This window comes from Monodelphis domestica, chromosome 2, assembly GCF_027887165.1.
Source record: "Monodelphis domestica isolate mMonDom1 chromosome 2, mMonDom1.pri, whole genome shotgun sequence".
Taxonomy (NCBI): domain Eukaryota; kingdom Metazoa; phylum Chordata; class Mammalia; order Didelphimorphia; family Didelphidae; genus Monodelphis; species Monodelphis domestica.
Genome location: NC_077228.1, coordinates 430559842 through 430585211, shown reverse-complemented (window position 1 = coordinate 430585211; position 25370 = coordinate 430559842). Strand labels below are relative to the sequence as shown.

The window sequence follows — 25370 nt, the reverse complement described above, 5'->3', positions numbered from 1 at the left end:
AGTTCAGTGAAATCACAGGTGTAGTCCCTGTCCCTAGCCTGAAGTACAAGTAGGTCCTTAAGAATGTATCTATTTGCTCTCTCTCTCTCTCTTTCCCCCTCTCCCTACTTTTCCCTTCCCTCTCTCTCTTTCCCTTACCTTTCCCTTCCTCCCTTTCTCTCTTTCCCTTACCTTTCCCTTCCTCCCTTTCTCCTGCTTCCTACTTTCCCTTCCTTCCCTCCTTTTCTCTCTTTCTCTCTTTCCCTTCCTACCTTTCCTTCTCCCTCCCTCCTTCTCTCTCTCTGTGTCTACCTCTGTCTTTCTTCCCCCCACCCCCGTCTGTCTCTCTCTCCCCCCACTCCCTTTCTCTTTGTCTCTGTCTGTCTCTCATGCACTTGTGGCTGCAGTGTGCGTCTAGCCCTCAAACCGAATTCCTTTTTGTTCAAGTAACTGGGAAAATATGTAAAACTCAAGAACCCTTAAGATTCTGTTGGCATATTTCCCTGAACAATTCCCAGGGCTTTCTATTTTGTCAGGCAAAGCAAATAAAGAGATGTGTAGGTGTAAATACCAGGAGATGTGAAGCTGATGAAATACAGATGATTCTGACTGAAAAAGAAAGTCTAAAGTTTAATCTGTTCAGTATTTAGGCTATTTGTATTATGGTAGAAATAACTCACTGTTTTAAAATTCAATAATATTTTTTAAAATGTAAAAGTGGCTTTCAAACCATTGAAGAGTATTTATATAGTTGTACCTTTAGTTTTTTTTTAAATATCGAATGAAATAAGCATTACTTTATGGAAGGGGAGGGACAGATGAAACAAATTATTAGTAGAGTAGGATGATTCAATAATGTTAGTAAACTCATGATGTTAATAAACTATGATGATTCAATAAGAACTAATTTGTCCAGGAATTGAACAATCATATGTAGGAGCAGCTAGGTGGCTTTATAAAGTGTTGGGACGAGTTGGGAAGATTCATCTCAAGTTCAAATCTGGCCTTGGACACTGACTAGCTATGTGATCCTGGGCAAGTCACTTAACTCTGTCTCATTTCCTCATCTGTAAAATGAGCTAGAGAAGAAAATGGCAAACCACTCCTGTATCTTTGCCAAGAAAACCCCAAATGGGGTCACAAAGAGTCATAAATGACTAAACAACAAAAATTACTATTCATCTTTGATGTCCTCATAAAATAGGACATCTGTTAAACTAATTTTGAAAACACTAAAATATTCAGCTATGAAGAACCATAAATTTTGATGCAGTTTATTTAGTCATACCCCTCATTCTCCAAAAAAAGGCCTTTTGTTCTCTCCAGACAATTCTTTTTCCTTTTTTTTACAGTAAGTCTAGGTAATAATTTATTAAAAAAAAAACAAAAACAAAACTCCAAAACCTCTAATTCTGATGCAGAGAACTATATCTTAAAAACTATCTCCTTCAATGTCCTTATTCCCTGTACTGGATGAGGGTGTTTAATTTATGTTTGGAAGGTTTCCTTTGGGGAAGATGGCTAAGGCCTCAAATAATTAAAAAAAAAAAGGAAAGATGTTGCTCTCTTGAGGTTAAACACACATTCATATCTAAGTTTCACTTGCTCCCCTCCCCCTTTTCTTTCTCTCTCTCTCGGACTCACTTTCTTTTTTCTCTTCCTCACTTCTTCCTCTCTTCTCTTTCTTCTGTCTCTGTCTCCTCTCTTTCCCTGTTCTCTCGGTTTTTCTCTTTGTGTCTCTCTCTGTCCTCTCTCTGTGTCTCTGTCTTTCTCTCTCTGTCTATGATTATATGGTGCTGGCTCTGGTACAAGTCAGGGAAGTGTTACTGTGTGCTAACCACTGCACTCTTTAACTTGGGGAATCATGGAGGACTCTGATGCTTGTGAATCACACCTTGTGTGATAGGTGCTCCCAGGGTTCACAGTCCTTCTCAGCAGGATTTCAGATCCGATGATGAAATGCTGATATTACCTAAATGTGAGAACTCCTTGGGCTGGCCTGGAATTCCAATAGCATATACAGCAGAGGCCCCAGTCAGAGGATAGGTTGCTTTCCCATCTAGAGATTTCAAATTGACTCAAGAAACATTTACTGAGTAGCTACTAGGAGCTGGGGATGGAAAAAGCAATGATCCGGCTATCAAATAAAGCAATAGAGCGATAGAGCAAAGGCAAGCAAACATGTAACTCTGACACAAAGAAGAGTGCGTTAAGTACAAGAAAACTTGAAGTAAATACAACGGAGGGGTCTGGGCAAACGGCTATGAAAGTTTAATGAAGAAATGACTTCAGTTGGGGAGGGAGAAGGAGGGAAGGCCTCATACAACATTGGAGCCAGGCCTTGAAGGAAGGGAAGGCCTTCCATAGCAGGAGATGCTGGGGAAAGAAGAGTGTCTATTCCAGGCACAGGGATTACAATCCTATTGGACATTAGGGGGTAAAGAGTAGGGAGAGAGTACCCAAAGGAGTTTATGACGTGATATGCCTGAATAAATACACCACCCTGTGGCCAATTTGGTGGAATTCTGAAAGCTGGCTTCTTCTTGGAGTCTATCACCAGCCTCATTCTCATAAATTTTCTAGATTAGTAGGCCCAACCAAGATAGATGCATCGGGCATAGCTTCCCCCCTTTTAAGCTTTTACCTTCTATCTTAGGACTGATTCTAAGACAAAGAGTGGTGAGGGTGCTGTGACACAGCCAGGGTCACAGGAAGTGTCCGAGGCCTGAGAGGAGCCCAGGGCTTCCCGACTCCAGGCCTGGCACTTTTTAAGCAGCCCAGCATAGGTTTTTAGAATCCAAAGTCACAATGAGGCCACAGGCCAGACCTTAAGCTGGCATCCCCCCGAGTCTACAGGCTATACTCTTTATATAGAGGTAACTATGTACATACGTTTGTGTATATACACACAAGTTGTCTTATTGTTCAGATGTTTCGTACATATACCCGATAAGCCTCAAGATAAAGACGTCCGAAGCCTGGTGGGAAGAACAAGGGAATTATTAGCCCAGAGAGTGGCTAACATTTATATCTCGTTTTAGCTTTACAAGCTATTTCATGTTTTTTATAACAACTGGGGCAGGGATGGGGGGGGGAGGTGCAATTATTATTCTCATTTTATAGATGAGAAAACTGAGGCCAAGAGGATCTAAGTGATTTTCTCAGTCACAACTAATGTGGGAGGCAGAATTTGATATCAGCTCTTCCTAACTCCAAGTCCAGCACTCAAAGGAGAGAACACTAAGGGGGAATAGGATAACTGTCTCCAAGGGCAGGGTATACTAAAAGTCTTAGTGAATTTTAAAGCTTTGTGAGTTTTATTATATGTTTATACAAAACATATCATATATTTATATTATTTATCACTATCATTATTTTGTAAGTTTTATTATCCTAAAATACAATGTGGGTTTTAAAATGCACATCCTGATTGGGGACTGCATTTCCCAGCATGCCCCAAGGGTCCCTCCTCCCCACTTCCTGGTGTGGAATTGGTCTTTATATAGACCAATCCTACACCTGGAAGTAGGGGGTGGTCTCTCCCTGACACTGGTCCCTTCAACCAAAAGGATTTTCACTAGAGAGAGGTATTAAAATTATTCCCCTTGGTCCTAGGGGGCAGAACTGAAAACAGTGAATGCAGGTGGCCCAGACACAAGTTTGGGCTTTATGGAAGTTAAAAACCCCCTCAAACTGGAGCTCTCATTAAAGTGGGATGGGCCTCCTGAAGAGGTGCTGGGCCCCTTCTCCCTGGGGTCTTCAAGCAGAGCCTGAATGCCCAAAGCGCAGAGGAGATTAGAGGGCAAAGCCTTGTCATGTGCTTCTTCGACTTAATGGGATCTCTTTCCTGCTCTCAACCTTCTGTGTAATGAGCTATCCTGGGAAATAGACCTAGGACCTCTTCCTTCCTCGAGATTGTCCGACGGTTTAGAGGGTGTCGCAGGGAGCACTTCTGGTCAGGTGTGGGTAGTCCTGGATGGCTTCTGCCTTCCTACCTTTCCAGGAATATGGTAAACTCTCTGAAGGCAAGGACTACATCTTCTGAGTTTCCAGACCACAGCACACATTTAAAAAACAAAACAAAACCCCTTATCTTCTTTCTTAGAACCAGTACCAAGTACCGATTCCAAGGCAGAAGAGCAGTAGGCCATTGGGGCTGAGTAACTTGCCCAGGGTCAACACAGCTAGGAAGGGTCTAAGGCCATATCTGAACCCAGGACCTTTTATCTCCAAGCTTGGCTCTCTATCCACTGAGCCACCTATCTGCCCTGGCACATAACCTTATTTTTTAATTCCAAGGCAGATATGGTTTCATACAATAATATTAAACTTGAGGGGTGATGGTTATGGGGAGACTTTTTAAAACAGAAAAATGTGGAATTTATGAACTTGTAAGGGCTAGGTTCCAAATTTTATTCATTAAATGATAATTTATCCACTTGAGACTCAATAGAAACCAAATGAAAATACCCATTTTATATCACCACAGGGTAGAGAAGTAATACCCTAGAAATTCTGCTATGGCGCTCATTGGTTTTCTAATGCAATGTTGGATGCATTCTGTCGTTTCCTAGAACAAACATCTGAAGCGGGTGGTGGGTTACATATCTCAAAGCAGTCTGCTACTCCAAATTGTGTTTTCTGTCTAATTTTATTAAGAATGTGATATCCTGCGTAAAAGATATTTTCCATAATTGTTCTGAAAACATTTTGCTGATAATTAAAAAGTAAACCAGCTGTCAGGGGGCTATTTGAATTGGTTCTTAGATATACAACAAATGAATAGGTTATGTATTGAGACTGATAATCAATAAATTTACTAAGTGCCTAATATGTGCCAGGTACTATACTAAATGTTGGGGATAGCAAAAGAGGCAAAAGGCAATCTCTGCTCCAAGGAGCTCAGTCTAATGAGGAAGATGACAAATAAACAGGTATGTACAACAGCTATATACAAGATAAATAGGAAATAATTAAAAGGAAAAACCTCTTCCATCACAATACAGCTCCTTTGTAAATGATAATGATATCGGTGGAGCATTATTTCTAATAATACTAACAAAGACAACCATAACATTTCATTTTTTTTTTCTACTCTGAGCTGAGTGGCATGCGCTGGAAAATGATCATTTTACAAACCCAGGCCCCGGGGTTCAGAAATATTTTATTTGCCATTACTGCAGAAAGAAAGAAAAAAGAGCAAAGAGAAGAAGGAAGGAAGGAAGGAAGGAAGGAAGGAAGGAAGGAAGGAAGGAAGGAAGGAAGGAAGGAAGGAAGGAAGGAAGGAAGGAAGGGAGGGAGGGAGGGAGGGAGGGAGGGAGGGAGGGAGGGAGGGAGGAAGGAAGGGAGGAAGGAAGGAAGGAAGGAAGGAAGGAAGGAAGGAAGGAAGGGAGGGAGGGAGGGAGGGAGGGAGGGAGGAAGGAAGGGAGGAAGGAAGGAAGGAAAGAAGGAAGGAAAGGAGGAAGGGAGGAAGGGAGGGAGGGAGGGAGGGAGGGAGGGAGGGAGGAAGGAAGGAAGGGAGGGAGGGAGGAAGGAAGGGAGGGAGGGAGGAAGGAAGGGAGGGAGGGAGGAAGGAAGGAAGGAAGGAAGGGAGGAAGGAAGGAAGGAAGGAAGGAAGGAAGGAAGGAAGGAAGGGAGGAAGGGAGGAAGGGAGGAAGGGAGGGAGGAAGGGAGGAAGGAAGGGAGGAAGGAAGGAAGGAAGGAAGGAAGGAAGGAAGGAAGGAAGGAAGGAAGGAAGGAAGGAAGGAAGGAACATCCCACCTATTTAAAACAACTTCCCAAGCCAGTTAGCTTTTCCTTAAGTTTACCTGTTCAGGTAGGCATGCTGAGTACACTGCAACTAAATGGGCAAGAATGTCTTGTGAATGTCTTCATTATCTAGGACTTTTCATCACCAATTGTACCTCTCTGCAGCCAGATTGAGTCTCCTAAGCTTTAGTCCATATAGCCAATTGCTTGCTGGACATTTCCAAATGGACATCCTATGGTCATGTTTTTTCAAAGTGTCTGTCATTCTAAATCCATGACTCTTCCCAACTTCTCAACATCTGAGGAGGGTACCAACAGACACCCAAATGCATAAAACTTGGCAGTCCTTGACTCTTTTTTAAAAAAAAAATCTTAAAATCAATACTGTGTATTTGTTCTAAGGCAGAAGAGTGGTAAGGGCTAGGTAATGGGGGTTAAATGACTTGCCCAGGGTCACACAGCTAGGAAGTGGCTGAGGCCAGATTTAAACTGTAAAATAAGGAGGAGGGATACCAGCCTGATTGATAGATCAGCCAGAAAAGCAGAGGGGGAAGGGAACAGAATGCTGCGAGTTCTGAGAGAGCTGGCTGGAACCTTCAAAGCCAATGGACAGTAGGACTTCACTTCCAACCTGGAAGTAGAGAGGGAAGGTGTTTTTTCTGGGAGCAGAGCCAAGAGCTCATGAGATCTGTCTTTCCTTCTGGGACTCTCAAATACCTCCATGGAGACTCAACCACTGTCTGTGCTTCTCAGCAGGGATTTTGTGGGACTCATCTTGTTTTTGAGCCACTTGATCTACCTCCCTGAATTCCTCTCTCCTATTTACCCCTTTGATTTAGGATTTAACTAAGCATAAGTATAGGAAAAGAAGCAGTTGGTGAATAAAGAGGCCAAGGCACTGTGGCCTCTGGCCTCCAGACTTTGAAAGCCAATCTGCAAGGGGGGCAGCTTTTAGGGCTCCCCTTTCACCCATTCTCCTTTTTCCTCACACCTTACCATCACTTGTCCCAAACAACCTCAATAAACCATTTGAAGGTATTTAGATTCTAGGCTTGGGTTTATCTTAGGAATCAAGCAGGGAGACTAGGCTCTCACAGAGAGGGAGGTTGAGTCCAACATCTGAGACTCAGCCTTTTTTGCCTAAGGAAATCATCACTCTTTCCTTGGCAGCTAGCCATATCTAAGCCCTTGGGGGCTGGCTGTTGATGCCCCCTGGGAAGTGAAAATCACAAAAGGGCCACTTTGTGTCACTTCATAGAGTAAACCCTTCTCCTGTCTCCTGCCCTCCTTTGCTCACATCCCCCCAGTGAAGACAGCACCTGGCTTACTGCTCCCCTCTCTGTAATAGAGGAGAATATTCCCTCCTTCAAATCTCTCTTCCCTTTCTCCCTCCTTTCATCTCCTCCATTACAAAACCCAGGACCTCCCATCTTTAGGCCTGGCATTCAATCCACTGAGTTTACCTCGCTACCTCCCCTTCTTGGCTCTTTACTCCCCCTTACATCTCTTGTATCCTCCCCTGCGAACTACCCTTAAACCTACCAACTTAATTTATTGCTTGTCACCTTAATGGTCTCCCTTTTCTCCAATTCATTCATCCTCCACACAGGTTGCAAAAATATATTCTTAGGGCAGAAGTATAACTAAGTCATGTCCTATCTGAAAAAGCCCCAGTGATTTTCCTATTGCTTCTAGGGAAAACAAAAGCAATTCTGTTCAGTAATTAAATTCACTCACAAGTGAGCAAAGCCAAGAAAACACTGATGTTAAATGCAAAAAACCTATCACAAACAACAGAAATCAAACATTACAAGATTATAAAGAATAAGTATGGTTCCAAAAAAGCCCTACAAATTATGCAGAGGTGAGAAGTTCATGGGTAGAGTGGAGTGCATGCAGTTTTGGATCTTTGGATGCCCTGATGAATATTGTGAGTTTTCCCTTATTTTTCATTTTTTCTTCTTTAAAAAAGTATTATTTGACAAATATAGAAAAATGTTTTCATGATCACATCTGTAAAATCTTACATCAGATTTCTTACCATCTCAAAGAGGAGGGAGGAAGAGAATTTTGAACTCAAAAATTTTTTTAAATGTTAAAAACTTTTTACATGTAACTGGAGGAAAATATTTTTAAAGTTTTATTTGCTATATGGGATGATTCTTTGTGAGGGCAGGGGAAGAGATGATGGGAAAAATATGATTCTAATATAAACAAAATATGAAATGTGATATTAAAAATTATCAGTAAAATTTTATTTAAAAAACAACAACAACAATAACAACTAACCAAAAGTCCTCCACAATCTTGTCCTATCCAGTCTTCATTTCCAGGATTATTATCACTACTCCCCATCCCCCTATCCTTTACTATTTTATGCAATTTATATTAAAGGTATTCAGGCCTACTTGGTATTTGCCATACAATACATTCTACTTTTAGCTTCAGCACCTTTCTTTGGCTCCCCTATACCTAAATGTACTTCTCCCTTCTGCCTTTCAGAATTCTTACCTTTTTTTCAGAGAACAGTTCAAGTGCCCCATGAAGCTTCTTTCTGATCTCCCCAACTGCTAGTGATTACTCTCTCTGAAATGTTCAGGCACTAAGGACCACAGGGCCATGGAACCCTCAAAGGCCATTCAATTCAACCTCTTCTTATAAATTAGGCAATTGAGTCCCAATGGAGGCTCCAACTTTCCCAAAGTCAAAAGTGGGACTTGAACTCAAGTTCTTTGATTCCAAAGCCTGTTCCTCTTTCTACCATACCATGCATCCCTCAACTTCCCCCCAATAATTACTCTCTTTATCCTTTATATTTTTTCTGTGTTGTTTCCCAAAATTAAATGTAAGCTCCCTGAAGATTTGGGTTTTTTCCTTTCAGTCTGCGTTCCTTAGCACCTAGCAGGCACTTAATACCAGTTAGCTGATCCACAAATAAGTGTTTAATACTAATAGTAAGTCCTGAGAAATAGAAAACAAGATACAGTTTTATATCTACATATATCTTTTTGTCAAATGATGTCTTCTCTAGTGTAGGGAGGGGAAGGAGGGAGTTACCTGGGAATTTTAATGTAACAAACAAGTTTAAAATTTAATAATAATAATAATAGTAACTCAAATGCATATATAGTGACCAAGTATTTTACATATAAACAACCAAAAAGAATAGTTTTAAAACTATACCAACACCTTTGGACATCCTGTATCTGAAATGGACAATGGAAACTGTATTTTTCTCTCTTTATCAGGTTCACAGTTAGTAAGAGGTGCCAGGTTTTGAATTGTGTTCCTCTGACTGCATCTACTGATCTTTCTACTAGTCACCCAGTAATCATGTACTATTGGCCTGGGTATGAAAATAGATTCCTTATATCAAATTGAATATCATGGGGGAAGGTTGGTTAAAACAAAATTATCCTTATTCAGAGTACAAACATGTGGGCTTTTTCTCCCAATTCAACAGCAAATATTATTGTCTACTGCCTCCAAACCACTACATTCTAATGAGGCATAATCTGTATCTGACAAACCATTCTCAAAACAAATGAAACAAACCATATGTTATCACATTTGAAAATGAAAAGATAAACATAGAGTGAATCTGAGTTATAGGGAGAGCGGTGAGAAATGCTAAAGTGGGATACCGTTCTGGGGACAAAACAATGTTAAAAAGAAGGATTAAAGTATAGCCTTACCCAGCAACTAAGACGTATTTTCCATCTGCTTGATCCTTTAACCTGTCTAGCAGGGACAATCGTACTTTGGCTTTGCTCTGGCCATAGATTTCAATTTCATCTGCAAGCAATCCTATCTCCTTGGCAAGGACATCAACTGCTTTTGGAGTCTGTCCTCTGGAAATCTCAAGATCGCTAGAAGAAATAAAACAAATAAAATAGAAGACAATCGAGTTCTCAGCCTAGGTGGTCGACAATAAAGCACAGAACTAAGAATCAGATTATCAATCAAATTAACATCACCTGTTTGTTTGGGGCTTTCCTCCTAAGCAGAAATGATTAAATCTTATTAAAAAGTATTATATTTATTAAAATAGGAAAACATTTTTCAATATATCTTAAGTGAATTTTAAAAAGAAACACCTAGTGTTCCATACACCAATAAATAGTCTTTTCAGAACTGACCTAGGAAGAGGAGAATAAAGACAATCTATTTACAGCCTCCCCTCTAAAACCTCCACATACCCAATACATTGCCAATATCACTCTATACCCTGAAAGATGTCTAAATTCATGGTTTCATTGGGTACTTTTAGGTGGGGTTTTAACTATGTTCTTTAGTCATGTAGTCAAAGGCTATATAATGTCTTTAAAATTTTTAATTAATTAATTATTGAAACCCTTACTTTCTGACTTAATATCAATTCTAAAACAGATGAGTGGCAAAGGGTTGGCAACTGGAGGGTCCCACAGCTAGGAAGTGTCCCAGGCCAGATTGGAATGTAGGTCCTCTGAACTCTAGGCTTGGCTCTTTATCCCCTGTGATAAAAAGCTGACCCTACTTCATGTTTTTATGATGGCCTGAGTATACGAGTCTCTCTCTGTTTAAGAATACAAAATTGGAATTTCATTTGAGTTGTAGACCATTTGCTTTCTTTTTCCTTTGTGTATTGTCTCCTCTCAGTAGAATGTGAAATTGTTGAGTGCAAGAATTATCTTCCTTTTCTATTTGATTCCCCAATGCTTAACACAGTCTTTTGGGCAGAGTATCTGCTTAATCCATCTCTTTTTTTTTTATCAGTCCTTCATTCTAAATCCAAAAACATGCCTCAAAATAACTATTTAACTGCATAACTCAGAAACAAAGAGGCAGCAGCAGGGCAGGGTAGATGGAGGGAAAAATCTCAAAGTTACCAAAGACTATGTTTTGAGCCTGGCCTTTGACACATACTTGCTATGTAAATTCAGACAAATCAAAAGGCTTTCAGGAAACTTGAAGATTATAAAGATTTAGAGCTAGAAAGATGCTTCACAATCCCTAGTCCCACCTCCTTCTTTTACAATGAGGAAATTGAGGCTGAGAAAGGTGATGTGATTTTCCTTGATCACTCAAGGAGTGACATGTCCTCTGAGCAAGTCTTGGGGTCTTTCTGCTGTGCCATCCTAGATTTTGGAAGGCGGCATAATTTGCACAGCAGTGACCAGAGAGTGTTGGTAAGGAAGAAGCTTTCTCATATAATAATTAAAATAATATTTCTACCCATATATATGTATATGTATTTTATAAAGTTTATTGGAAGGGTAGACAACATTCCTATAAGTAACCTGACCGCGTGGTGCCTAGCCTGCCAGTCTCTTCCTCATTCCTCCCTCACCTGCCTGCTCTGTCTCTTCTCCGTTCTCCCGTGGTTCTCCCCTGGTACTCTCTCGATTCTGCCCCAAACCTTAACTTTTATTGACGTACAGAACGTACACTGACGCAACCCTGGCACAACTGTCTTATGTCAGAAATGTTTGATAGACAGGTAAAGTTACTCAGGAGGGAGAGGGGATGAGCTTCCTTGACACACTCATCTGGTATTCCATACACCAGTGAAACCACAGGTCACTGACAAAATAATGAATGGTTAAATCTGAAATAAAACAATTTAGGGATCAGCTTCCTATTTAGTGAATGTTTGGAGTATGACAACTATTCTGGGAAAATCATCAAGTCAATCATTTCTAAACCTGGAGAGTATGACATTCTGCCAGGGGTGCAATCCATTGCTCTTGAGACTTTTCACTGTGCTTCATCAGTGTGCAGTCAGTCCCTCTTCTCATGGGTGAGGGCACCACTGAGCCCCAACACCAAACCCTCTGCAGTGGCTTCCCCAGGCTATAGGATTAGTTCAAAGAAGGCTATAAAGCCAGTCACATCCTACAGGTACCTGCAACAGAGCAGGCAAGTGGAGGGAATAATATTGATGTCAACGATAAAGGACAAACTCAGCCACCGAGGCAAGAAAGAAAGAGGAACCCAAGGAGCAACAAGTTCAGAATGAGCTCCACAAACCTACCAGGCATGCAAAAGTGGAGCTACATATGTCTCTCCCTGGACCTACTCAGGTTCCAAGATTGCTTTTATCTTATTCCTTCTCTTTGCTCTAAGTTTTTTTCCCCACTCTCTCTGATTTCAGTAACATAAGTCAATAAGGCAGAATTTCAAAATTCCTTAAGGATTATTTTGTATCTAAAAGATCCATGTTAATTTCATTCTGATTTTTTTATGACCTGAAAATTACTTCAATATGTCTTGGTTTCAGGGCAAAGTAAGCCAAATTTTGCAAATCAAACTAATGCATCTTAAAAAGAAAAAAAATTATGCTTTACAAAGGGTAACACTGAGATTTTTGTTGTTTAGCTGTTTCACTTTTCAGGACCCCATTTGGGGTTTTCTTGGCAGAGATACTACAGGGGTTTGCCATTCTCCGTTTCATTTTACAGATGAGGAACTGAGGCAGAGTTAAGTGATTTGCCCAGGATCACACAGCTAGTTAGTGTCTGAGGCTGGATTTGAACTCAGTTCCTCCTGACTTATGACCTGGCCATTCTATCTACCATGCCACCTCGATGCCCAAAACAGAGATGTAGGGGGTACATGTTGGTTGACTAGAGATAGTAAATCCACCTTAAATCTGCTATATGATCAGGGAAGGATTCCATTTTTACATAAATCTGCTAACTACAACAGGTAAAATGACTTTTCCCCAATACATTTTAAAATAAGGCTCTTACACTCAATGTAATGAGTTTAGATTATAGGATGTCTTTATTGAGAAAAACAAACATGACTCCTTTACTTATTTCTTTTCTAGGAGGGTTGAATCTGAGAGGATGTAGGGTATGAACAGTCGATGCGGGGGAACAGGAGGAGAAAAGGAAAGTCTAGGAGGCAGGGGCACTACTTTACTCATTAAAACTAACAGGACAAAATAAACAGAATGATTAGTTCAAGAATCACATCTTTTACAAGCCAAATCCTTTTACCTGGGTACTGGAGAGAGTGGTTGCAGCTTCAAACATCGGAGCTTCCACTTCCTGTACTGCTGTTCCCAAAGCCATTTTCTCCCACTGTTAACTACATTCTTGAAGAAAGAAATGGAAAATAGGTCTCTATTTTCAAAATTAGAAGCCATACTAAAATATAAAGAATGTAAAAACATACCCGTACAGAGGCTAAAATATCACATTAATAAAATGCTTTCCTCTTAGTAGCCTTCTGAGATAGGTAAAAGGAATCAAAACACTATAAGGAAAGGGGGGGAGCAGCTAGGTGGCTCATTGATTTGAGAGCCAAGCCCAGAGATGGAGGTTCAGGGTTCAAATGTGACCTTGAACACTTCCTAGCTGAGTGGGAAAGTCTTCTAAATCTACATTGCCTAGCCCATACCACTCTTCTGCCTTGGAACCAATACAAAATATTGATTCTAAAGTGGAAGGTAAGGGCTTTTAAAAAAAACCAAATACTACATGGCAATATATTATTGTATTAAGGATTATTCATTCATCAGAACAAACTTTTGTAATGATGTCTTTTCCCCAACGTTTTTGCAGGAAAGCATGAATAGATATAAGAATATAAATAATATTAAAACAATAATCTTCCTACAACACATTGAGATTGTGGGATTTTTTTTTGTTGGGGGGGGGGGAATGAATGCGATAGGAGATGTAAAAAAAACCCTAAACTGTAGAATTTGTACACTAAGGAAAAATGAAAACGGGACAGCAAAAGGCAGCAAGCCCCCATCAATGCAATTAGTCAATGTTTAGTTTGGTAGCATTATGCATTATGGCAGTAATTCTCTCCCTTTTTATACCCCTAAACTTGGGGGGGAGATAGCATTGAGAATGTCTTTATTTCATCCTTTGGAAGCTCTTCCTGCTAGATAGTCATGAGAGAAGCCACAGTGAAGGTTTGACAGGAGCCAAGATAGGAAATTGCTCTCTTACTATTATTTTTATTTTCTTAGTTTGTTGCTTGAACTTCAAAGGTAGAAAAATAGGATACAAACAAGGAGTTCTTGCAGTTTACAAATCTCCTCCCTTTGACTTCCTCAGTCTCTGTCCTGACCAGGATCTTCCATAACCATTTCAGTGAAACAGAACTCTCACCAGGCAAAGTAAGTATAATAAACCATCAGCTTGGGTTAAATGCTTTAACAATTCCTGTTCTTAGTATATACTTCCTTTAAAGTGGCAAAAAAGATTACGAGGTATGTATATGGCTGAAGGGAGGTGAGCTGGTCATGTTCCAAGATTGAGGTATCTAGTGAACAGTCTCTGGGTCCTCCACTGGCAGCCACCAAATGCCAGAGATGAGAGGGGCATCTCCAGCAAGATGGATGGGCACAGCAGGAAGTCATGGCTGGGAGGTCCAATGACTAGACTTGGAGTTAGGGTAAGTAAGGATAGGGATGATCTGGCCCGTTGGAGGAAGTACCTCCACATCTATGTCTTTTGGAATAATGGAATATTTGGTCAGCAATGGTTGAAAGGTTGAATGAGTACAAGAAAGCTGATTTATGAATGAAACCTTGATGGGGGTAGAAGGAAGAGAAATTAGCCTCTCAACTTCTCCAAGTCCAATAATTATATTTAAATTATTATTGATATTCTAACACCCTAGTGAGGACTAACAACCCATCATGCTTTTTTGTTCAAGCAACAAAATACAAGGTTGTAGATAAGTGACCAACATATTTGACTGCTAATATATTTATCTGTGTGGTGCTGACATACATCCCCATCCCCATGACCTTTTCCCCCTCCCTAAACCTTTACCTTCCATCTTAGAACCAATACTAAGTCTTGGTTCTAAAGCAGAAGAGTGGCAAGTACTAAGCCACTGTGGTTCAGTGACTTGCTCAGGGTCACACAGCTAGGAAGTATCTGTGGCCAGATTTGAATCCAGAATCTCCCATCTCCGGGTCTGGTTTTCTGTCCAGCAGTTGCCTCTGACCCTTTTAAAATACCTCCAGAAAGATTGTGTGTACCATACACAGTATATGCAAGGTGACACTTAAGGAATGTTACTAAAAGCAGCCCCCCACCCCCACCCCCACACTGTTTGTATACATATTTAGAGTGTTCAACAATAATACTGTAATATTTTGTAGTTTGAAAGCTTGACCTGATTAAGACTCTTGAAAAGAAAACAGAAAAGAGTCATAATTTGTTTCCACAGCAGTTTTCCATCCAATACCAGGCTCAGGTGTCTTCCCTTGCAAAGAATGTCCCTGCCAATTAGTGAGAACACTGTGTGGACAACTGGTACAGACAAAGAACAGGCATTCTGCTCCTCCTCGAATATCAAAGCCAATGAACTGAGTGAGAGGCAAACAAACCTGAATCCTCAGAGCTGCTGCAAGGAGGCCTACATCATCTTCTACGGTCAGGCCATTATGGAGACCATAATCATGCTTCTCTGCAAAAAGAGGAGGGGGGAAAAGACAACATTGCAAAAGCTCATTCTGATGAAGGAATAATCCTTAAGAAAGGTAGTCACAGTCATGGTCAATAACATGGTGAGAGTTATGATTCTGGGGATAGTTACAACAGTGGTCAGGATTTAAATCTCTAATTTAGGGCCTCTTCCAAAACAATAAAACCATTTGGCTGCCACGGATATTTAATGAAATACCTGTTACTCAAGGTATCAACCATGAAACAATCTGTTACCCTATATAATTTTTCCTCTACTAACTAAAAAAATATAAATTATAGAAAAATTTATTTGCACTAAAACCTATCCCAGTGGAATACATTCCATTCACTAAGCAAATTCCTTTGGGCATATCCCGAGTATAATTAAAATTATTCAATTAAAAATATGGTTTAATCAGGAATGCAACTGATTGCTCAAAACAATTAAGGCAGGACCTTTACTATGACAAAAACAATAAAAGTGAAAACTCTGGGAGTGACCCATACCCTCCAGAGTGAAATTCTTCAATAGGAATGACTGCCTTAATTTTTGAGGTAATACAATTCCAGTCTGATCAGAAGCTGCCCACGTTCTTTACTAGGCAGTATGAATAAACTAAGAGATTATGCTTTATATACATGGTAAAAATGCAAAGCACCTTTTTCAATAATGAAAGGGAGGGAAGGAGGAAAGAAAGAATACAGAAAAAGGCACAGGGCTCAGTGAATAGAGAATTGGTTTACTTTGAGAATTTCAACTTGAATCACAAAACTGATGTCTTGTTTATTCCTTTAAGGCAGGAGAAAATAATGTAAAATTATTAACTTGAGGAGCTTCCTGGCAAAAAAAGTAGGTTTTAAATACTCTGCTTTTTTCCCTTTTAAGTTTTAAAAATCTCTCTTTCTGGGGGCAGCTGGGTAGCTCAGTGGATTGAGAGCCAGGCCTAGAGATGGGAGGTCCTAGGTTCAAATCTGACCTCAGACACTTCCTAGCTGTGTGACCCTGGGCAAGTCACTTGACCCCCATTGCCTAGCCCTTATTGCTCTTCTGCCTTGGAGCCAATACATAGTATTGACTCCAAGACAGAAGGTAAGGGTTTAAAAAAAAAAATCTCTCTTTCTCTAAATGTGTGTAAATAAATAAATAAAATTAACTTAGATACCTCTCTCTCCTTCAAGATTTTCTTCTTCTCTAGATTTTCATGATACTATGCTCTCCTGTTTCTTTTCCTACCTCTCTGATTACTCTGTTCAAACATGTTCTCAAGGGGGACACTTCTTCCACAGTAGAGCCATAACTCCCTCATCTGAATAGGAATTCCTTTGAGAATAAGGACTGTTTTTAACCTTCCTTTGGTTCCCTAGGATCATAGTGAAGCCTTAATAAATACATATATGTATGTCTATGGATCTACACAAACATATCACTTAGAAACATTATTAGAAATAAATACATAATATCTTTTAAGGCACCTCCCTCTAGTTGCTTCTGACAAAGGAAAGAAATCTCTCCCATGGCCATGCTCTAATTGAAAGATCATTTTCTTTGCTTTGGAATGACTATCCTCTTAAATTACCCATTTTGCTGACAACATACTGGAAGAAATAGCACAAAAGGCATGAAGTGAATCTTTTTATATCAGATTGCTTGAAGGTGTTAGAAAGTCATTCCCCTCAGGTATTGTGCAAAGATTAGCAGCCTTTCACTTTTATAAATCATCTTTAGGCAAAGGCCAGAAGTCTAGCTGGCTGGGTAGTTTTTTACCTCTAGAGATCTGGGCTCTGGGCCTCATCTACCCACTACTCTTATCTTCATCTGTTTAAATCATAATGTTGGGTGGGGGAAGTAGAGGGCAGTGGAGGATACCCCCTACATGTAATTATGCTCCTTTCTGATTTGCATTTCTTCTTCCTCCTCCTTCCCTTCCCTGTAATAGATACACTTTAAGCATTATCCCACTGGTGGCAATGTGGAAAACCTCTCATGCTCTAATCCATATAATGTACCATTTCCTTCAGTTTTTTCAGGCCATTCCCTTCATGCAAAATATGCAAAAACTATTTCTTTCATGCATTTTATAGCTATCTATCTATCTATCTATCTATCTATCTATCTATCTATCTATCTATTACAATTTAGCTAAAGCAATGAGATGACATTATAGCTACATCATGTTATAATTATAATAAAGGGATACTGTTACCCAAAAGAATTAAATCACCCCCTAAACAATCTCAAATATTATTAGGGTAAGTAATTGCCTTCATTTAAAAAATGAAAATAAAAGCTTTAGGTGGAGAAAATTCAATACACTTAATAAGATAAAATATCTTAAGATAAGTCTTTCATCATCACAGCAGAAGTCATCAATCAATTAAATGCCTACTATGTGCCTGGTACTAAATTTGGGGGTATACTGTGACAAAAGTGAGAAAGTCCTCAAAGAGCTTACATTTTACTCAAGGACATAACACAACCATACCCAAGTCTATAAACAAAATACATATAGAACAGATGAAGGAGCAACTTTAGAGGAGAAGTCACTAGAAAATGGGAGGGTGGTACAGAAAAGTGCTGAAGGAGAGTCTCAGAGGAAAGAATGGATTCCTAGAGTTGGAGGTGAGGAGTAAAAGCATACAAGCATGGGGGAACAGCCAGTGCAGAGGCATGGAGAGATGAAATCAAAGTATCCTGTGTGAGTAACAACAAGGAGGCCAGTGTAACTGGATCAGGCTCAGATCTCATATCACACTGGCTTATAAAACAGGTCCACAAATTATTTTAAAAGATGATCTTTCATTTGTAATTTTTCTTATTATTAACTGGACTTTTGGAAGGCGTATTCCTTATTTAATGATGACACATTGCAAGGTTTTTCCTGGAAACAAGCAGTTTTTACCCCAGTCCCTAACCAATATCAGTTGTTTTGAGATTACTTGGGGAACTTTGCCAGCACAATAAATGAAGTGGGAGGGACCAAGTCAGATTCCTTTGTCCAACTGACATCTCTGCTTCATAGAAACACTTTAGCTTTTATTTGATTTGGCTTGTGGGTGCCTTCCTTATCAAGAGAAAGAGTTTGGATGAACACAGAATGAACTTCTTTTAGACCAGGTCTGTTTCTCTCTGTGTGGTTCATGTTATTTTGTAACATTTATACAGAACTAGAAATGACTAAAATGTAGATGGTGTACTCAGGACAGAAAAGGGCTTTTAAAAAAAATCACTGATTAGGTTTAATTTTTAAGAAGGGAGATTTCATATTTTATTTAATTAAAAAAAATTTTAGCAATTACATGTAATAATAAATTTCCACTTGTTTTCTTAAGTTATAGGATCCAAATTGTCTTTCTGCCTCCCCTGTCCTGAAGCTGGCAAGCAATCCAATCTGGGTTATATATACATATATTATCACACAAAACATATTTCCAAATTGTTCTTTTTTGCAAGTGAAAAAATAAAAGGTGAATTTTAAATGAGCATATCTAGTAGTGCTAGAACAAAAATTATGGGTTAGAGCAGCAGAGAATAGACAGCAAAAACAATGAGCAGGTATTGCAATGCAGGAAGTGCTAAGGGCTGGTGAGTGTCCTGTCAGAATCAGAAGGGCTTACAGGAAAGGCATTCTGAAGAAAAGTGAGGATGGAATTTTTTTAACTGATTGGGTCTAGAAGGCAAGAGAGTGGGGAGTGGAAGGTGATAGGAACTTTGTGCCTAGAGTGCCTGGGAAGATGGTGGCACTCTTCATGATAAAAGGAAAAGATAATGAGCTCCGTTTTGGCCATACTGTGTCTCTGACTTCTATGAGACACCCAATTTGGGATGTCATACAGGCTTTACTGGGAGGGAGGCAGATAATTAAATAGATCTGAGAATAATTAGTATAAAGAAGATAATTAAATCCATGGGAGTTGATGAGCTTTCAGAACAGAGCTCTAGAGGGCAGCCACGGTTAGCAGGCATCCCTTTGGATGAAGACCTAGAAAGGAGACTGAGGAGTCATTAGACAAGTAGGATGAGGACCAGGAAAGAGCTGGCTGTCATAAACACCTGGAGAAGAAAGGGGACAAAGGAGAAGGGGGGGAGGAGGGTCATTGGTAGATCCACAGGAGCCGGTTAGGTTGGGCCATTAAGAGATGACTGGTAACTTTAGAGATGGCAGTTTCAGCTGAATGAGGAGATGAGAAGCCAGACTGCCAGAAGACGTGAACAGGAAAAGTAAAGAAAGAATCAACAACTATTGCAGATGGTCTTCTCAAGGACTTTAGTCATAGGGGTGAAGAGGTATAGGGTGATAGTACAAGATTAAGTGAGGATGGATGGGCATGGGCATATTTGTAAACAGTATGGAGAGATTGAAAAGAAATGAAAGGGGGAAGCTAGGTGGCCTGGAGAAAGGAGGCCCTGGGTTCTAATCTAGCCTCAGATACTTCCTAGTTCTGTGACCCTGGGCAAGTCACTTAATCCCCATTGCCTAGCCCTTACCACTCTTCTGCCTTGTAATCAATACTGAGGATGGATTCTAAGAGGAAAGGTAAGAATTTAGTTCATGCTGTTCTATCTTTGAACGAATATACACTATTTACTCTAAGATGGAAGGTAAGGGTTAAAAAAAAAAGAAAAAGATTTGGATTAATAGAGGGAGCAATCTGCTAGAGAAGACAGGATAGAATGGGATTCTTGAGAATGAAGAGTTGGTAGCCTTGGCAAGGAGATGAACCACATCTTTATGTGAGATGGGCATGATGGAAGTGGTAGCAGAAGACATATGAATGACATGAAATGAGGAGGGAGGAAGGAAGAGCTGGATGGGGGCAAGGGGAAGGGAAGGGATAACTTCCATGGGAGGCTTAAGGAGGTATGAAAAGTTCTGGAAGAGTTGTTTCAGTGAGTGGAATTGGGAACTGGAGGGGAGGCATTAAAGGAGTGCCTTGCCATATGGAGAGTCCAGCTGAGCTTACGGAATATAAATTTGTAGGGGACCCAGACAGCACAGTTACATGATTTTTTCTGACCTCACCCAGTAGGGGCAAAGGGAGTGGACAGTAGGAATAAAAGCTAACTAGGGGCAGTAGGAAGCCACTGGAATTTAATGAGGAGGGGAGACACATGGCAGTATCTGTGCTTCAGGGCCCTTCCCCTGGGAGCCATGGCCATGTTGGATTGGAGAAACCCGATGGAGAGAGAGAGAGGTCAGTGAGGAGACTGGAAATCACTGAGGTCAAGAAATGAGGGCCTGAATTAAAATGGAACCTTCTTCACAGACTCCTTTTCATCACCTGCTTCGAGCCGAACCTTTCAGTGTTCCTGCTTATATTACTCATCTCTCTGAGCATCATGGTCCTCTAGAATGTAGACATTCCATGTCCCACTCGCTCCCATGTCTCCGTGCTAGCGCATTAGGTCTGTGTCTTTTGTGTTCTCCTCTCTGCTGAACCCCTAAGAACTCCACAGGAACTTTAGGGCTCACCTCCTATACCAAGATTTTCTGAACCCTTGGTTGTTAGCATTATCCCTCTCCTTCAGCCACCATGTATTGACTTGTCTGTGGACACATAGCCCTGGTTTTAGCCTGGGAGGATGGACGACAGTTTCATTTCTTCTTGCTACATTCTCAGGATCGATGTTTTATACATACAGACAATTCTTACTTTACTTAAATGGACCATTTCACAGACCTCTATATAAAACAAATTTTGTTTAAGCAAATTTGCAAGCAGGTATGGGGGAGAGAGGGATGAAAGTGGGGAGGGGTCCTGTGGGAAGGGAGGGGGGCAGGGATGGAGAAGCAAGAAGAGGAATGAATGGAACCAAGGGGAAGAGCACAGATGCAAACAGGACAGGTGACATACAAGGAGTGGGTAGGTGGGTGGATTGGGGTCAAAGGCTCCTCTCCTGGGGTCTCAAGTCAAACTTTGGATTCAATACCAGTGAATCTTCTGCTTTCACTTGGAGGTTTTCTAAAATTTAATTAATTAATTTAGAATATTTTCCCACAGTTACATAATTCATGTTCTTTCCCTCCCCTCTTACCTTCTCCTTCCTGTAGCCAACAAGCAATTCCACTGGGTTTTACAAGTATCATTGATCAAGACCTATTTCTGTATTATTGATATTTGCAATAGAGTGATCCTTTAGAGTCTACCTCCCCAATCATATCCTCAGTGAATCACATGATCAATCATGTGTTTTTCTTCTTCATTTCTACTCCCACAGTTCTTTCTCTGGATATGGACAGCATTCTTTCTCGTAAGTCCCTCAGAATTATCCTAGATCATTGCATTGCTGCTAGTAGAAAAGTCTATTATGTTCAATTGTACCACAGTGTATCAGTCTCTGTGTACAATGTTCTCCTGGTTCTGCTCCTTTCACTCTGCATCAATTCCTAGAGGTCATTCCAGTTCAAATGGAATTCCTCCAGTTCATTATTCCTTTTAGCACAATAGTATTCCATCATCATCAGATACCACAATTTGTTCAGCCATTCCCCAGTGGAGGGATACCCCCTCATTTTCTAGATTTTTGCTACCACAAAGAGCATGGCTATAAATATTTTTGTACAAGTATTTTTCTCTATCTCTTTGGGGTACAAACCCAGCAGTGCTATGATCAAAAGGCAGGCAATCTTTTAAAGCCTTCTGGGCATAATAATTGGAGGGTTTTTTCTAAGAGTTGTTGGGATTGTTTGGGGTTTTTTTGGCCATGGGGATCAGAGGCATGGAGCAATGAGGCAAGGGGCAGGAGAGAAGAGAAAGAAGAGAGAGAACACAGGGTAGTTTAATAAGGTCTACATAGGTGGGGTTTTTTTTTGAACATGGATTTCTTTCACAATTCTTTATATAAATATGAAACTAATAGGCAGGAAATAAAGGGGGAAGAGAGAGAGAGAGAGATGGTGACATGGTTAAATAATGGATCAGGAGATTATTTCATTATTGTTAGATTTTCTTTTTTTGTTAATTATCCTCCAATTTCATTTAAAAGAAATTAAATGCATTAACAAACAAGGGAGAGCAGAGATCAATCAATTGGAAATGCAATTGAAAAAACTCGAAAGCGATCAAATTAAAAACCCCCAGCAGAAAACCAAATTAGAAATCCTAAAAATTAAGGGAGAAATTAATAAAATCGAAAGTGATAGAACTATTGATTTAATAAATAAGACAAGAAGCTGGTACTTTGAAAAAACAAACAAAATAGACAAAGTACTGGTCAATCTAATTAAAAAAAGGAAGGAAGAAAAGCAAATTCACAGCATTAAAGATGAAAAGGGGGACAGCACCTCCAATGAGGAGGAAATTAAGGCAATCATTAGAAATTACTTTGCCCAATTATATGGCAACAAATACACCAATTTAGGAGAAATGGATGAATATATACAAAAATACAAACTGCCTAGACTAGCAGAAGAGGAAATAGAATTCTTAAATAATCCCATATCAGAAATTGAAATCCATCAAGCCATCAAAGAACTTCCTAAGAAAAAATCCCCAGGGCCTGATGGATTCACCTGTGAATTCTATCAAACATTCAGAGAACAGTTGACCCCAATACTATACAAACTATTTGACATAATAAGCAAAGAGGGAGTTCTACCAAACTCCTTTTACGACACAAACATGGTACTGATTCCAAAACCAGGCAGGTCAAAAACAGAGAAAGAAAACTATAGACCAATCTCCCTAATGAATATAGATGCAAAAATTTTAAATAGGATACTAGCAAAAAGACTCCAGCAAGTGATCAGAAGGATCATTCACCATGATCAAGTAGGATTCATACCAGGGATGCAGGGCTGGTTCAACATTAGGAAAACCATCCACATAATTGACCACATCAACAAGCAAACTAGCAAGAACCACATGATTATCTCAATAGATGCAGAAAAAGCCTTTGATAAAATACAACACCCATTCCTATTAAAAACACTAGAAAGCATAGGAATAGAAGGGTCATTCCTAAAAATAATAAACAGTATATATCTAAAACCAACAGCTAATATCATCTGCAATGGGGATAAACTAGATGCATTCCCAATAAGATCAGGAGTGAAACAAGGATGCCCATTATCACCTCTACTATTTGACATTGTACTAGAAACACTAGCAGTAGCAATTAGAGAAGATAAAGAAATTGAAGGTATCAGAATAGGCAAGGAGGAGACCAAGTTATCACTCTTTGCGGATGACATGATGGTCTACTTAAAGAATCCTAGAGATTCAACCAAAAAGCTAATTGAAATAATCAACAACTTTAGCAAAGTTGCAGGATACAAAATAAACCCACATAAATCATCAGCTTTTCTATATATCTCCAACACAGCTCAGCAGCAAGAACTAGAAAGAGAAATCCCATTCAAAATCACCTTAGACAAAATAAAATACCTAGGAATCTATCTCCCAAGACAAACACAGGAACTATATGAACACAACTACAAAACACTCGCCACACAACTAAAACTAGACTTGAACAATTGGAAAAACATTAACTGCTCATGGATAGGACGAGCCAATATAATAAAAATGACCATCCTACCCAAACTTATTTATCTATTTAGTGCCATACCCATTGAACTACCAAAATACTTCTTCACTGATTTAGAAAAAACCATAACAAAGTTCATTTGGAAGAACAAAAGATCAAGGATATCCAGGGAATTAATGAAAAAAAACACATATGATGGGGGCCTTGCAGTCCCTGACCTAAAACTATATTACAAAGCAGCAGTCATCAAAACAATTTGGTACTGGCTAAGAAACAGAAAGGAAGATCAGTGGAATAGACTGGGGGAAAACGACCTCAGCAAGACAGTATACGATAAACCCAAAGATCCCAGCTTTTGGGACAAAAATCCACTATTCGATAAAAACTGCTGGGAAAATTGGAAGACAGTGTGGGAGAGACTAGGAATAGATCAACACCTCACACCCTACACCAAGATAAATTCAAAATGGGTGAGTGACTTAAACATAAAGAAGGAAACCATAAGTAAATTGGGTAAACACAGAATAGTATACATGTCAGACCTTTGGGAGGGGAAAGGCTTTAAAACCAAGCAAGATATAGAAAGAATCACAAAATGTAAAATAAATAATTTTGACTACATCAAACTAAAAAGCTTTTGTACAAACAAAACCAATATAACTAAAATCAGAAGGGAAACAACAAATTGGGAAAAAATCTTCATAGAAACCTCTGACAAAGGTTTAATTACTCATATTTATAATGAGCTAAATCAATTGTACAAAAAATCAAGCCATTCTCCAATTGATAAATGGGCAAGGGAAATGGATAGGCAGTTCTCAGATAAAGAAATCAAAACTATTAACAAGCACATGAAGAAGTGTTCTGCATCTCTTATAATCAGAGAGATGCAAATCAAAACAACTCTGAGGTATCACCTCACACCTAGCAGATTGGCTAACATAACAGCAAAGGAAAGTAATGAATGCTGGAGGGGATGTGGCAAAGTAGGGACATTAATTCATTGCTGGTGGAGTTGTGAACTGATCCAACCATTCTGGAGGGCAATTTGGAACTATGCCCAAAGGGCGACAAAAGAATATCTACCCTTTGACCCAGCCATAGCACTGCTGGGTCTGTACCCCAAAGAGATAATGGACACAAAGACTTGTACAAAAATATTCATAGCTGCGCTCTTTGTGGTGGCCCAAAACTGGAAAACGAGGGGATGCCCATCAATTGGGGAATGGCTGAACAAACTGTGGTATATGTTGGTGATGGAATACTATTGTGCTCAAAGGAATAATAAAGTGGAGAAGTTCCATGGAGACTGGAACAACCTCCAGGAAGTGATGCAGAGCGAGAGGAGCAGAACCAGGAGAACATTGTACACAGAGACTAATACACTGTGGTATAATCGAACGTAATGGACTTCTCCATTAGGGGCGGTGTAATGTCCCTGAACAACTTTCAGGGATCCAGGAGAAAAAAAACACCATTCATAAGCAAAGGATAAACTATGGGAGTGGAAACACCGAGAAAAAGCAACTGCCTGAATACAGAGGTTGAGGGGACATGACAGAGGATAGACTTTAAATGAACACTCTAATGCAAATACTATCAACAAAGCAATGGGTTCAAATCAAGAAAACATCTAATGCCCAGTGGACTTACGCGTCGGTTATGGGGGGTGGGGGGGAGGAAAAGAAAATGATCTATGTCTTTAACGAATAATGCTTGGAAATGATCAAATAAAA

The 25370-nt window shown here is 39.8% G+C and overlaps 1 protein-coding gene across 4 annotated transcripts in view; it reads right to left on the bottom strand.

Moving 5' to 3' along the window:
* The window catches only part of MTHFD1L (methylenetetrahydrofolate dehydrogenase (NADP+ dependent) 1 like), a 293067-nt gene that overhangs the window by 207708 nt on the left and 59989 nt on the right, over positions 1-25370 (bottom strand). For all 4 annotated transcript variants that reach the window (XM_007484726.3, XM_007484725.2, XM_056818928.1 and 1 more), the window contains exons 9-11: positions 15071-15150; positions 12711-12808; positions 9423-9596 (exon numbers count right to left, since the gene is read on the bottom strand). In XM_007484726.3, the coding sequence (XP_007484788.1) occupies positions 9423-9596; positions 12711-12808; positions 15071-15150 (352 nt within the window). The remainder of the gene's footprint in view (positions 1-9422; positions 9597-12710; positions 12809-15070; positions 15151-25370) is intronic.